General features: G+C 41.8%; 1 protein-coding gene across 1 annotated transcript; it reads right to left on the bottom strand.

Annotated features, from left to right (window-relative positions):
* Positions 1 to 3,027: 3,027 nt before the first annotated feature.
* Positions 3,028 to 13,032, bottom strand: ldhba (lactate dehydrogenase Ba; the record flags this gene model as incomplete). The annotated part of the gene is made up of 7 exons (XM_083907311.1): positions 3,028 to 3,195; positions 9,021 to 9,144; positions 9,968 to 10,085; positions 10,162 to 10,335; positions 10,408 to 10,581; positions 11,854 to 11,971; positions 12,904 to 13,032. 7 exons carry the CDS (start codon positions 13,030 to 13,032, stop codon positions 3,028 to 3,030), a joined length of 1,005 nt encoding a protein of 334 aa, XP_083763437.1.
* Between the last annotated feature and the right edge of the window lie 395 nt (positions 13,033 to 13,427).

Below are 13,427 nucleotides of genomic sequence, written 5' to 3'. Positions count from 1 at the left end.
AATAACAAACAAAGAAGAAGAATATTCTCGGGCTGCTGTCATAGATTAATCTGTCATTTATTTATTAACTGGATTACTGGAGTAGTTGTTGTCTTGTTTTTGTCCACAAACAAAAATGATTCAGTTTTAATGATTTCTTTGTTATGAAGCAAAGGAAACAGACAGTATTCACATTTAAGAGGCTGAAAAAAGCAGCGAGATTGTTTTAATTATTAAACAAACAGACCAATTTAGTGATTATCAAAAGTAGTTTACAATTCATTTAGTAATTAGTAATTAATTTAGTAATGATTTTCTTCGCCAACAACGAAGGAGGCAGCTTTGTTATTTTGATACCCAGTAACATATAAGAATAAAAATGACATTAAAACACACTCACATTTAGGGCTGCAACAATAATAATATAAGTTTAAGTGTTGTTATTGTTTTCAATAACCAAAACTACTTTCTTTGATTTTTCAGCTTCTTAAATGTGAATATTTCCTTACTTTGCTCCATATAACAGAGAAATCATTAAATCATAATTTGTGGACAAAACAACACATTTAAGTATGTGTGTGTGTGTGTGTGTGTGTGTGTATATATGTATGCATGTATGCATTCATAGAATGTATAACTTTCATGCTGAGAAGAAGATAGATATTTTGTCAATAATTTGTGGCATACGATTGTTTTTCAGGGACTAATATGAAAATACTATTTATAATGTATGTATGAGTCTATACTGAATTACAAATATATTCCAACATTTAATAATTTAATTGACAATATACAGAGGAGTATTAATGTATTTTCAAATTAAATATTAATCAAGCAGTGACACTGCTACACAAACAACATGAAACTGTCAAAAAAAAAGTGAAAAAATTAGTAAGGGGATTTAATAATATAATAAAAAGTCATAATTATGAGATAAAAAGTCGAAATTATGAGATAAAAAGTAGAGATTATGAGATAAAAAGTCGAAATTATGAGACAGAAAGACGAAATTATGAGATAAAAAGTCGAAATTATGAGATAAAAAGTCGAGATTATGAGATAAAAAGTGGAAATTGTGAGAAAAAAGTCCTAATTATGAGATAAAATAGCCAAAATTGAGATGAAAAGTCATAATTATGAGATAAAAAGTCGAAATTATCAGATATAAAGTCATAATTATGAAATAAAAAGTCATAATATGAGACATAAAGTCGAAATTATGAGATATAAAGTCATAAATATGAGATAAAAAGTCAATTATGAGATAAAAGTCATAATTATGAGACAGAAAGTTATAATTATGAGATAAAAAGTCATAATTATGCGATAAAAAGTCGAAATTATGAGTTAAAAAGCCGAAAATTATGAGATAAAAATTCAATATGAAATAAGAAGTCGATATGAGATAAAAAGTCGAAATTATGAGATAAAAAGACGAATTTATGAGATAAAAAGTCGAAATTATGAGATAATCGTTAATGACTTTATAACTCATATTTATGAGATATAAAGTCATACTTTCGACTTTTTATCTCATAATTAAGACTTTCTGTCTCATAATAATTGTTTCACCCTAGGTGACAGAACATTTGTGTTGAATTATTGTTTACTTGTTTCACTCGTGTGTTTCCTCAGGGTCAGTCCTCCTCTCCGAGCACCGGAGAAGCGGCTCATCATCGGCGGCAGCAGCAGCGGCTGCGGCGGCGGCAGCAGACTTCGTGTCGGAGGAGCCGAGCCTGTGTTTCTCCCTGAGAGAGAACGAGGAGCCGCGGCTGCAGCTGTTGTGTAACGACCGCCGGAGCAAGTTCAACTTCAACCCGTTCGGACTCCGCTTCGGGAAGCGCTACAGCTACAGGAGAGCCGTGACGAGAGCCCGGACCAACAAGATCTCACCTCTGTCTGTGTTCTCGCGAGAACTGGAGGTGCCAACCTGAGGCACAGGTGTCTTTGTGGGAAAAATGACAGAATGAATTATCCTGATTAAACTTTTCTACTAAAACTTTACTGTGGAATTACTCTGTGCTTTGTGTTTTCTAAGTAGTTATAGAAATAGAGATATATATGTATATATTATATATAATATATAAAATGATGCACAAATAAATACATAAAAAATGATATATATACTAAAAGTAACACTTACCTAAGTAACGCTGACAGTGTAATATCCTGCAGTGGCATAATTAAACCACACGGTGGCACTGCACCTTTGCCTGCACTGTGATGTCACTGAGTACATGTAAAAAAAAAAAAGAAAAAGAAAAAAGAGATAAAATTAAATTAAAACGTGTATGAAAACATGAAGAGTTATAAATAAATATTAAATATTAAATAAAGCCTACAATTCAATTTTGTGTTTTATTTGAGGACTTTTGTCCCTTTATTTGGACGTTTAATTCAATTCTATGTAATTGTAACACTAAGCTTTAATGCTTTTTTATGAGGATAAATTGGTAGGAAATGGATGGATATGTATGTATATATGTATGTATATAGATACGTATAAAACCTGGGATTAATAAACAGTATACACTGCTCAAAAATGAAGAAAAAATATAGTTGTGATGATAGTATAATAATGATAATAATGGCAACAGATGTATATCTGCACCCTGAAGTTACAGGTTCCTACAGAACGAGAACAGAAGGCTTCATCAAAATAAATACATTCATAAATAAACAAGTGACATGACGTAGAATACAAGTAAATAAAGAAGCACATGCAGAGCTTCCTCCTCACAAGCTTCACTTTATTTTACACTTTCTCACACACATAAAGAGACAGACTTTACCAGTGGCTCATGGGTAATGAGGAAGAGGAAGAAGAGGAAGAGGACTATGGTGCTTTTTTGATAATTGTGCTTGATCCTGGTCTAAAAGCAGCTGAATCTCAAGGATCCAAACAGACACGTACATGTCCTAAAACAGTCTTAAATACAGAGATAGGTGTGATATAAAAGGAGAGTGTGCTTCATCATCACTGCTGTGGTCCTCGTGTGCTGCTTCAGATGTCCTTCAGATGTCCTTCAGATGTCCTTCAGATGTCCTTCAGATGTCCTTCAGGTCCTTCTGGATGCCCCACAATGTGTCGGCGCTCTTCCTCAGCTGAGAAACCTCGTCGTCGGTCAGCGTCATGTTGATGACGCTGCTCACGCCGCTGCTGTTCAGCACGCAGGGCAGAGACAGGAAGACCTGCTCACCGATACCATACATGTCCTGAAGAGACACACACACACACACACACGGTCAGTGTGTGAGGCTCAAATATAGGCGTATGGCAGGTGATTAGTGCCATTACAGTTAAACAAATCACATTTAGAGAAATACTATGAGGCACTGATTGTAAAGTTGCGCTAACATGCTAAACATGCTAAAATAAACAGCAACTTTTTGCCACATTTAGCAAAAAAACGTGAATTTTTTTAATGTTAGTTTTGACCAGATTTACCAGGTCTACTGAGGACTGCTGGGGTCTACGGAGGACTACTGATGACTACTGAGGTCTACTGAGGACTACTGAGGACTACTGAGGACTACTGAGGTCTACGGAGGACTACTGATGACTACTGAGGTCTACTGAGGTCTACTGGGGTCTACTGAGATCTACTGAGGACTACTGAGGTCTACTGAGGACTACTGAGGTCTACTGGGGTCTACTGAGGTCTACTGAGGACTACTGAGGACTACTGAGGTCTACTGAGGACTACTGAGGACTACTGAGGTCTACTGAGGTCTACTGAGAACTACTGAGGTCTACTGAGGACTACTGAGGACTACTGGGGTCTACTGAGGTCTACTGAGGACTACTGAGGACTACTGAGGTCTACTGAGGACTACTGAGGACTACTGAGGTCTACTGAGGTCTACTGAGAACTACTGAGGTCTACTGAGGACTACTGAGGACTACTGGGGTCTACTGAGGTCTACTGAGGACTACTGAGGACTACTGAGGTCTACTGAGGACTACTGAGGACTACTGAGGTCTACTGAGGTCTACTGAGAACTACTGAGGTCTACTGAGGACTACTGAGGACTACTGGGGTCTACTGAGGTCTACTGAGGACTACTGAGGTCTACTGAGGTCTACTGAGGTCTACTGAGGACTACTAAGGTCTACTGAGGACTACTGAGGACTACTGAGGACAATCAGTTTTGAATTTAAATCAGTTTTGACCAGATTTACAGCAATATTTGTGAATTTTGTGATATTTACTTCTCTTGTGAAAACATAATTTCATTGTATAATCTGAATAAAAAAATCTAAATCTAAATGATAAATATTAAATCTCAATGTTGAATATAAATGTTAAATATAAATCTAAATGTTTTGTTTGAAACTAAATGTTTAGCTAATATGCAAATTCACACTGCCGGTAAGCGGATGAACCAAAATAAAAGCTGGAGGAGGTCAGGCTGTGTTTATAAACTTGAACATTATGTTCAGGTTTATTTCCCCTGCTAGAGTGGATTCAATTTGTTATTTGATTGTATAAACACAGCCTGACCTCCTCCAGCTTTTATTTTGGCGCCTCATAAAATACATATTAATTATCACAGAACGTGTGAGCAAATAATATGGTATCTCTAGAGTAAATACAGTCTGTGTTCATACAGCACTTTCCTCACAGCTGCTTTACGCTACAGTTTTATCCATTTACACATTCATTAAGATCATCTACAGTATGACCAGTGCATTTTTATATCACAAGTCTTCCACATGCTGGGCTTAGGTACCTTTATTTCAGGCCGTTTCTCACCTGAAATAAAAACATTTCTGTCCCTGAACTCAGTTTTAAGATCATTTGAGGCAAGAAATTATCCATTTAGAGTCCAAACGTGTGTGTATTATATAAAATGTGTGAAATAAAATGTCATAACCCCCTCCTGTCATGTCTGTGGGGGGCCGGGGGGCTTGAGCACAGCCCCGATCTCCCACCACAGTGACTAATCTCTTGGGACTGCGAGGTGGAATCGAACCAGCCACCACCCGACTGGCACAACCTTACAGGTGCGAATGAAACCATTACGCCACACATCCCTTTGTGATTTAGGATACTGGTGTTTTTCAGTATTCACTTTGGATGTGGAACCTTAAATGTTGGAGTATAAGGGAATTGAACCCACAAGCTCAAGATCCTGAAGACTTCTCCTTAACCAGTTGAGCTAACCACACACTCTTGCTTTCATTATCAAACTCCTTTTTACTGTTTGTGGTTGAATATTGTATTCAAAAATCAGCCCATGCAAGACCCAAACCTGTACTCACAGGAACCAAGGGTTGGACCCATAATCTCAGGATCCTGATTCTTAACCTGTTGAGCTAATTCCACACCATAAAGGTACTTGTTCCAAGCGGGAATCAAACCAGGGTCTCCTGCTCCAAAGACAAGTGTGTAAACCATTACACTAACTGTTTTGCTGGGCACGTGTGCTGAACAGACGTTATCAAGTAGTTCAATACGTTGAAGTCATAGGTTCGATTATTGAAAGGCTTCCAAATTTTGCAAATAAGCACACAAGGACAAATAGCTCATGGGACTAAGAGAATGACTCAAGTTCCTGAGATTCGTGTGAGTATGGGTTCAAATCTTGCATGGTCTGATTTTTAGATACAATATTCGACCAAAAATAAATAGGAGTTGGAAGAATCAGCGAAGAGTCTGGAGTTAGCTCAACTGGTTAAGGAGCAGTACTCAGGATCCTGAGGTCTTGGGTTCAACCCTTGGGTACTGTGAATATGGGTTTGAATCTTACATGTACTGAATTTTAAATACAATATTCAACCACGAAGAGGAAATAGGAGTTCGAAAAATGAAAGAATGAGTGTGGAGTTAGCTCAACTGGTTAAGGAGTAGTCATCAGGACCTTGAGGTTCTGGGTTCGATTCCCTTATCCTCCAACATTTAAGGTTCCACATCCAAAGTGAACACTGAAAAGCACCAAGAGCTACCAAATCTCTCAGGGATGTGTGGCGTAGTGGTTTCGTTCACAACAGTAAGGTTGTACCAGTCCGGTGGTGGCTGGTTTGATTCCACCTCGTGGTCCCAAGACATTACTCGGTGGTGCGGAGCGGCAATAAAGTGGTGGAGTGGTGGGACCGGGGGAGGGGCAGGAGCTCCTGCCCCGGCGTTTCCAGAGACATGAATGGAAGCGGTTATGCCATTTTATTTTTAATTTTTTTGGTAATTCGGTGTGGGTGTGTCCCACGCCACCCCACCACACCTCCGTAAATCGGTGTGGGTGTGTCCCACGCCACGCCACCACACCTCCGTAAATCGGTGTGGGTGTGTCCCACGCCACCCCACCACACCTCCGTAAATCGGTGTGGGTGTGTCCCACGCCACGCCACCACACCGCCGTAAATCGGTGTGTGGGTGTGTCCCACTCCACCCCACCACACCGCCGTAAATCGGTGTGGGTGTGTCCCACGCCACGCCACGCCACGCCACGCCACGCCACGCCACGCCACGCCACGCCACGCCACGCCACGCCACGCCACGCCACGCCACGCCACGCCACGCCACGCCACGCCACGCCACGCCACGCCACGCCACGCCACGCCACGCCACCACACCGCCGTAAATCGGTGTGGGTGTGTCCCACGCCACCCCACCACACCTCCGTAAATCGGTGTGTCCCACGCCACGCCACGCCACGCCACGCCACGCCACGCCACGCCACGCCACGCCACGCCACGCCACGCCACCACACCGCCGTAAATCGGTGTGGGTGTGTCCCACGCCACCCCACCACACCGCCGTAAATCGGTGTGGGGTGTGGTGGGACACACCCACACCGAATTACCAAAAAAATTAAAAATAAAATGGCATAACCGCTTCCATTCATGTCTCTGGAAACGCCGGGGCAGGAGCTCCTGCCCCTCCCCCGGTCCCACCACTCCACCACTTTATTGCCGCTCCGCACCACCGAGTAATGTCTTGGGACCACGAGGTGGAATCAAACCAGCCACCACCGGACTGGTACAACCTTACTGTTGTGAACGAAACCACTACGCCACACATCCCTGAGAGATTTGGTAGCTCTTGGTGCTTTTCAGTGTTCACTTTGGATGTGGAACCTTAAATGTTGGAGGATAAGGGAATCGAACCCAGAACCTCAAGGTCCTGATGACTACTCCTTAACCAGTTGAGCTAACTCCACACTCATTCTTTCATTTTTCGAACTCCTATTTCCTCTTCGTGGTTGAATATTGTATTTAAAATTCAGTACATGTAAGATTCAAACCCATATTCACAGTACCCAAGGGTTGAACCCAAGACCTCAGGATCCTGAGTACTGCTCCTTAACCAGTTGAGCTAACTCCAGACTCTTCGCTGATTCTTCCAACTCCTATTTATTTTTGGTCAAATATTGTATCTAAAAATCAGACCATGCAAGATTTGAACCCATACTCACACGAATCTCAGGAACTTGAGTCATTCTCTTAGTCCCATGAGCTATTTGTCCTTGTGTGCTTATTTGCAAAATTTGGAAGCCTTTCAATAATCGAACCTATGACTTCAACGTATTGAACTACTTGATAACGTCTGTTCAGCACACGTGCCCAGCCAAACAGTTAGTGTAATGGTTTACACACTTGTCTTTGGAGCAGGAGACCCTGGTTTGATTCCCGCTTGGAACAAGTACCTTTATGGTGTGGCATTAGCTCAACAGGTTAAGAATCAGGATCCTGAGATTATGGGTCCAACCCTTGGTTCCTGTGAGTACAGGTTTGGGTCTTGCATGGGCTGATTTTTGAATACAATATTCAACCACAAACAGTAAAAAGGAGTTTGATAATGAAAGCAAGAGTGTGTGGTTAGCTCAACTGGTTAAGGAGCAGTCTTCAGGATCTTGAGCTTGTGGGTTCAATTCCCTTATACTCCAACATTTAAGGTTCCACATCCAAAGTGAATACTGTAAAACACCAAGAGCTCCTAAATCACAAAGGAAGCAGAGCCTATCGAGTTTCAGCTACTGCGCAACCCAGGAGTTCTGCCCCCTGTTGACAGTCTCCCCGTCCTGGCCCCACCTGGACTGACCATGGACAGGCAGACGTATCTTTTTGAAAAAATCAGACCTTTCTGTTCTGATGAGGCAAAAGACTTCACATGCCCAGCACCAAAGGTTACAGCACAGAAGAGGAAGCAGAAGAGGGTGCGTTTGTGATGTCATCATTTAGTCCGCATATCAACTGTGATGGACAGAGTGCGTACAGTCACATTGTGGGGGAGGAACTGGTATTGAGGATGATAATATAGTCCATGGTCTGGAAAATATTGAACTCTCCTTCACACACTTAGATATATTTTATTTGATATTTGAAGTATGTATCTATCTTTCACCTTTCTTGTTTCTCATTTTTATTCAAGTGCTTTTTGTAACAGAAGAATTTCCCTCTGGGGATCAATAAAGTAAATTCTGATTCTTATCAGTCCACTGAAGTACTTACAGCAAATAACATTACATTGACATGAACTACATTCATTCCTTTGTTTTCAAACTGCTACACTGTTTCTGTCCTGTGGGCTAACAGACATCAGATGTCACTGACAGCTAGACTGGGTGGGGGGTTGTGACCATGTTAATGTGATGTAAATGAGCAGCTATTGGCCTGGCTCCTCAAGTTGGTCAAGATCTTTCAGGCTGAATTTCTCCCTAAAGCAGTTTGAGGAGTGCCTACATTCAAATGGCCACATCTTCTTCAAAAATGATCAGATGGACATGTGTTTGACATTGTTGGAAAGCTTAGAAATCACTTACAATCTGTAAATAACTCCAAATGTCCCAAAGTAGACTTGTGAACCCTTTTGCCATGGCTGGACACATATGACATATTTATAGTTTGGCAGCGACGTTGTCGGCGGTGATCAGCGCCGATCAGGCATAGGCTTGTATTTGTAGTGTATTTATGTGATTTGTGCTTCTTTCAAACAAAGACAAATGAACAACGACACGATCCCGGCGGTTGGTGACGATCGCGGTAACCCTGACAACAAACGGCGGCGTCCCCGAGTGAAGGCTGAGTTTGTGTGACCGACCTTGACCATGGTGGAGACGGGGTGAACGCGGCTCATGTTCTTCACGATGCTCTCAGTCAGGTCAGCCACGCTCAGGCCGATGGCCCAGTTGGTGAAGCCCTTCAGCTTGATCACCTCGTAGGCACTGAAACACAACACAACACAACACAACACGCAGCTCAGTGGAACATATTAAACAAACCTTGTAGACCTGTCATGTGACCACATTCCTGAGCATGAACACAAATCCATGGTCAGGACAGATTATACACTGATGCTGATCCTCTGATCTGCTGCAGTGCAGAGGCGATTCTAGAGTCTGTAGGGGCCCTAAGCAAAAATTCCCAGGGGGGGCCCTTCCTTCCAACCAGTGTTCATCACCATTATGTTACAAATAATCTGACACCAACAAAAAATGAACGATGAATGTTCAAAAATGTTTTTTTTTTCCGAAATGAATGAAATAACATGGAAAAACTTTGTAATTAAAAAGTTTGTGAAAATATAAATGTAAAGAACAATAAAATACTGTAAATAACGTTTAGGAAATTAGATAAACTTAGTAAAAAAAATTCATTACACTGTAAAGAAGCCACATTATAAAACAATATAAATATATAGAACAATAAAATGCTGTAAATAACTGAAAAAAACATATAAACTGAGTAAAAAAGATATGCATTACACTGTAAATAATCCTCTTCATTTTCCAACTTGCAGAACAATAACTTCACACAGGTTAGTGAGGTGGGGCCCCTTTAGGGGGGTTTACTACTGAGATGTCATTGTTGTTTAAGGGGGACGGGGAGACGGCTGCTCACTGCACATTTCAGTAAAAACAGCCCTCAGGATCACAGACCCTGGTATATACAGTGGAACAGAAAAAGTACCCACACCACAGTTTGAGAACCATGGTTCTAGAGGTAAGCACACACACACACACACACACACACACACACACTGCGTACCTGTCCACGACAGCCTTATGTGTGTCCTTCCACTGCTCTTTATCAGCGTCCGTGCCGATGTCAGGATTGAGCTTCTGCAGGTTGACTCCAGCCACGTTAGCACCGCTCCACACAGGCACTGGACACAGTGACATGACATCAACACAGTGTTCATATAACCCGTGTCATTGATGACGACACCAGTGCGTACCCACCGCTCGTGTCTCCGTGCTCGCCCAGCACCCAGCCGTTGAAGGAGCTGGTGTGGATGCCCAGGCGCTCGGCCATCAAGAAGCGGAAGCGGGCCGAGTCCAGGTTGGTGCCGCTGCCGATGACGCGGTGCTTGGGCAGACCGCTCAGCTTCCAGGTGACGTAGGTGAGCACGTCCACTGTGGAGCGTTCAATGGTTATATTTATACGTCATTGTGTCATTATAACACGTCGACAGTGAGCGTGTTTACCAGGGTTGGAGACCACGATGAGCGTGCAGTCGGGGCTGTGCTTGACGATCTGCGGGATGATGGACTTGAAGACGTTGACGTTCCTCTGCACCAGGTTGAGGCGACTCTCTCCCTCCTGCTGGCGAACACCGGCCGTCACCACCACCAGGCGGGAGTTCGCTGTCACTGCGTAGTCTGGAGGAAGAGGAGAGTGTATGGTCTTTAAAGGTGCCATATGTAAGAATGTGGCCAAAAACAGTTACTACATTCAAATTCAAAACACTGAGGTCTTTTAGGTTTCCTTTTCTGACCTAACTGGCAACCCGTGGTTGCTCAGCAGCTGAGACTCTACTGACTGCAATGATTGGTTGACGGCGGTAGGTGGCGCCACATGACGCCTAAACATGATTTCAAAACATAAACATGATTTGCAGTCTGCAAAATGTTTTTTTAATGCAAATATTTTGTCTGTACTGTTGTTGTTGGTGAGTTCAGTTTGTTATATGAACATTATTCCTGAGTCTCTGTGACATATTAGGAGGATTTTATGATTTATTACATAATGCACCTTTAATGTACAGTATTTATATATTAATGAAGAGTTCTTAAAGAGAAAGAGTCTCTTAACAAAAGGCTCACCGAATAAAAATGATGTCAGCTTTTTCTAACTTGAACCTGAAGTTTGTAAAAACACTCTCACTCTCTTGTGCCAAACTCCATAAAGAAAATAGTCGTTTTAAAGGGACACTGTGTAGTATTTATGGGTTTATATGACTCAAAATCCACCTGCATTGTCTAGTCGCTGTATAATATTCTTTGTTTCATTTTCGTAGTGTTTCAAAAAGTCATGTAAAATAACATGGTCGCGGGCTGCTACTGCATTGCCACGACGCCATGTTTCTACGGGAGCCTGTATATGGTAAACGCGAGAGAACAAATCAAGCGTCGCTTTACTTGTAGCGGAAGTCCCGCCTCCTCTCTCTCCGCTACGTCTGCTACAGCCGCGGTAGCTCGCCCTCTCCCTCGACATTTGACCGGCTGAGGATACCGTAGCGCTCAGGGAAGGGAGGGGGTGAGCAGAGGAGCAGTACTTTGTTGTAAATTTCAGCCTCTCCTCTAGATGGCACTATAAACTACTTACTTCACCTTTAAGCTCACTGGGACACATGAGCCTCGTTTGGTTCGGTTGTGTCATTTCACTAAATCCAAACTAAGGATTTCAACAATCAATGTCACAAAATAACACATTGATTGTACTGTGATGTAAAATCACTGATTTTCTCTCTGAACTTTGCTGCAGGAGAGTGAACGGTTCACAAAGCTAGACAAAACTTCAGTCTGTCTAATGGCAAAAATGTGTTTTGCCAAGCTGGTGCCGCAGCAGCAGCAACAGCTGCAGCAGCAGCTTCAGCAGCTTCAGCAGCTTCAGCAGCAGCAGCAGCTTCAGCAGTAGCAGCAGCTCCTGACCTTTGTCAGCGACGATCTTGGAGGTCTTGAGGAAGAGGCTGCCGTGCTGCAGATCCATCATCTCTCCCTTCAGACGATCTTCCATCACGTCGACCAGAGCCAGCTCGTCACACAGGTCCTGACCACAGCACAATCACAAAAAAAACAGGGATTACTTCTATTGGTCAGCAGGGCTGGCCCAAGGCATAAGCGAACTAAGCTGCTGCTTAGGGCCCCGTGACCACTAGAGGGCCCCAAAGAGCAAATTGCTGTAGTTTATTTAGAATTTTTCTCCCCATTTTTACCAAAGCTTTTTTCACAGTTTTTACATAGTTGTCAGATGTGATTATAATTTATTTATAAAGCATTTTTATGACCTTGTTCCAGGTGCCTCTGTTTGTAAGTATTTGTTTATTTTATTCAATGCTGTGGTTTTTTTTACATATAAAAGTCAAATCTTTGTATTACAGGAGTGTATTTTGAACCCCCCCCCCCCCAAAGATTGTGCAAATTTTTTGATTTTCAGACCTTAATATCTTAATATTTTATTTATAAACCCTTTGTTTTTATGTATTGATTCTCTGTGTCGCCAGTAGGGGGAGTTGCTGATTTTGCCAAATATTAATTGAAAGATTTTTCTGTAAATTTTTTGTGTCAAACTAAAAATTCTCACATTTAGTTTTACAAGTGTATTTGTATTGGTGACAGAGTAGAATAAGTAGAATACCTTAAGTATAGCATGTGTGTGAATGATCAATAATCATTATTATTATTGGCAGTAACAGAGGGCCCCAAAATCACATTTTGCTTAGGGCCCCATGGAGGCTTGGGCCGGCCCTGTTGGTCATACATGAATATGATTTTGATGATATGAGTATTTAAAAATGCTGTGTATTGTACACACGAACACGACAAAGATTTACAGAGTTCACACAGTCAAAGGTCTCATAGATGGAAATAGGAAATATTCTGAATTTGTTCCGTGAAATACATACATATATGTGTATAGAAACATATACATATACATACTTTATGTAAGGACCATGAGTGTGTGTTGTTGTTGCTTCTCACCCGCAGCAGGATGCTGACTGCACAGGCCATGCCCACCATGCCCACTCCCACCACCGTCACCTTGTTCCTGGGAGCCTCGGCGGCGCCGCTGGTCATCGGACTGATGAGTTTCTCCTGAACTGAGGACATGATCGCAGCTGCAGGAGAAACACACAGAGGACATGTGTCATCATCATCATCATCATCATCATATGTCATAAAATAAGCTGCCTGTGGGGGGCAGTAGTGAGTCTGGATGGTTAAGTGCAGCAGCAAACGACCTACACCTTTATTTCAACAGGTTGGATCTTCAATAACAGGAGTTTACTATAATTTAAATGTAAAAACCTCCAAAAGGAGTCATGAAATAAACATTTAAAAGAGTTAAGAAAAAACACAAAGTAAAAAAGCGCAGTAAAATTTGCATAAAATACTCAAATAAGAATAGTATTGTTGTTATTGTGAACCCAGGTAAGCCATTGTCAATAATTGTTCGACCCAGTTTTTTTTTTTTTTTTTAAACAATCCAACATTCCAAACAAATA

The sequence above is a fragment of the Microchirus variegatus genome (genome assembly GCF_963457635.1).
Source record: "Microchirus variegatus genome assembly, chromosome: 20".
Lineage (NCBI taxonomy): Eukaryota > Metazoa > Chordata > Actinopteri > Pleuronectiformes > Soleidae > Microchirus > Microchirus variegatus.
The sequence above is the reverse complement of the archived record's forward strand: the minus strand, read 5'-3'. Positions and strand labels throughout refer to the sequence as shown.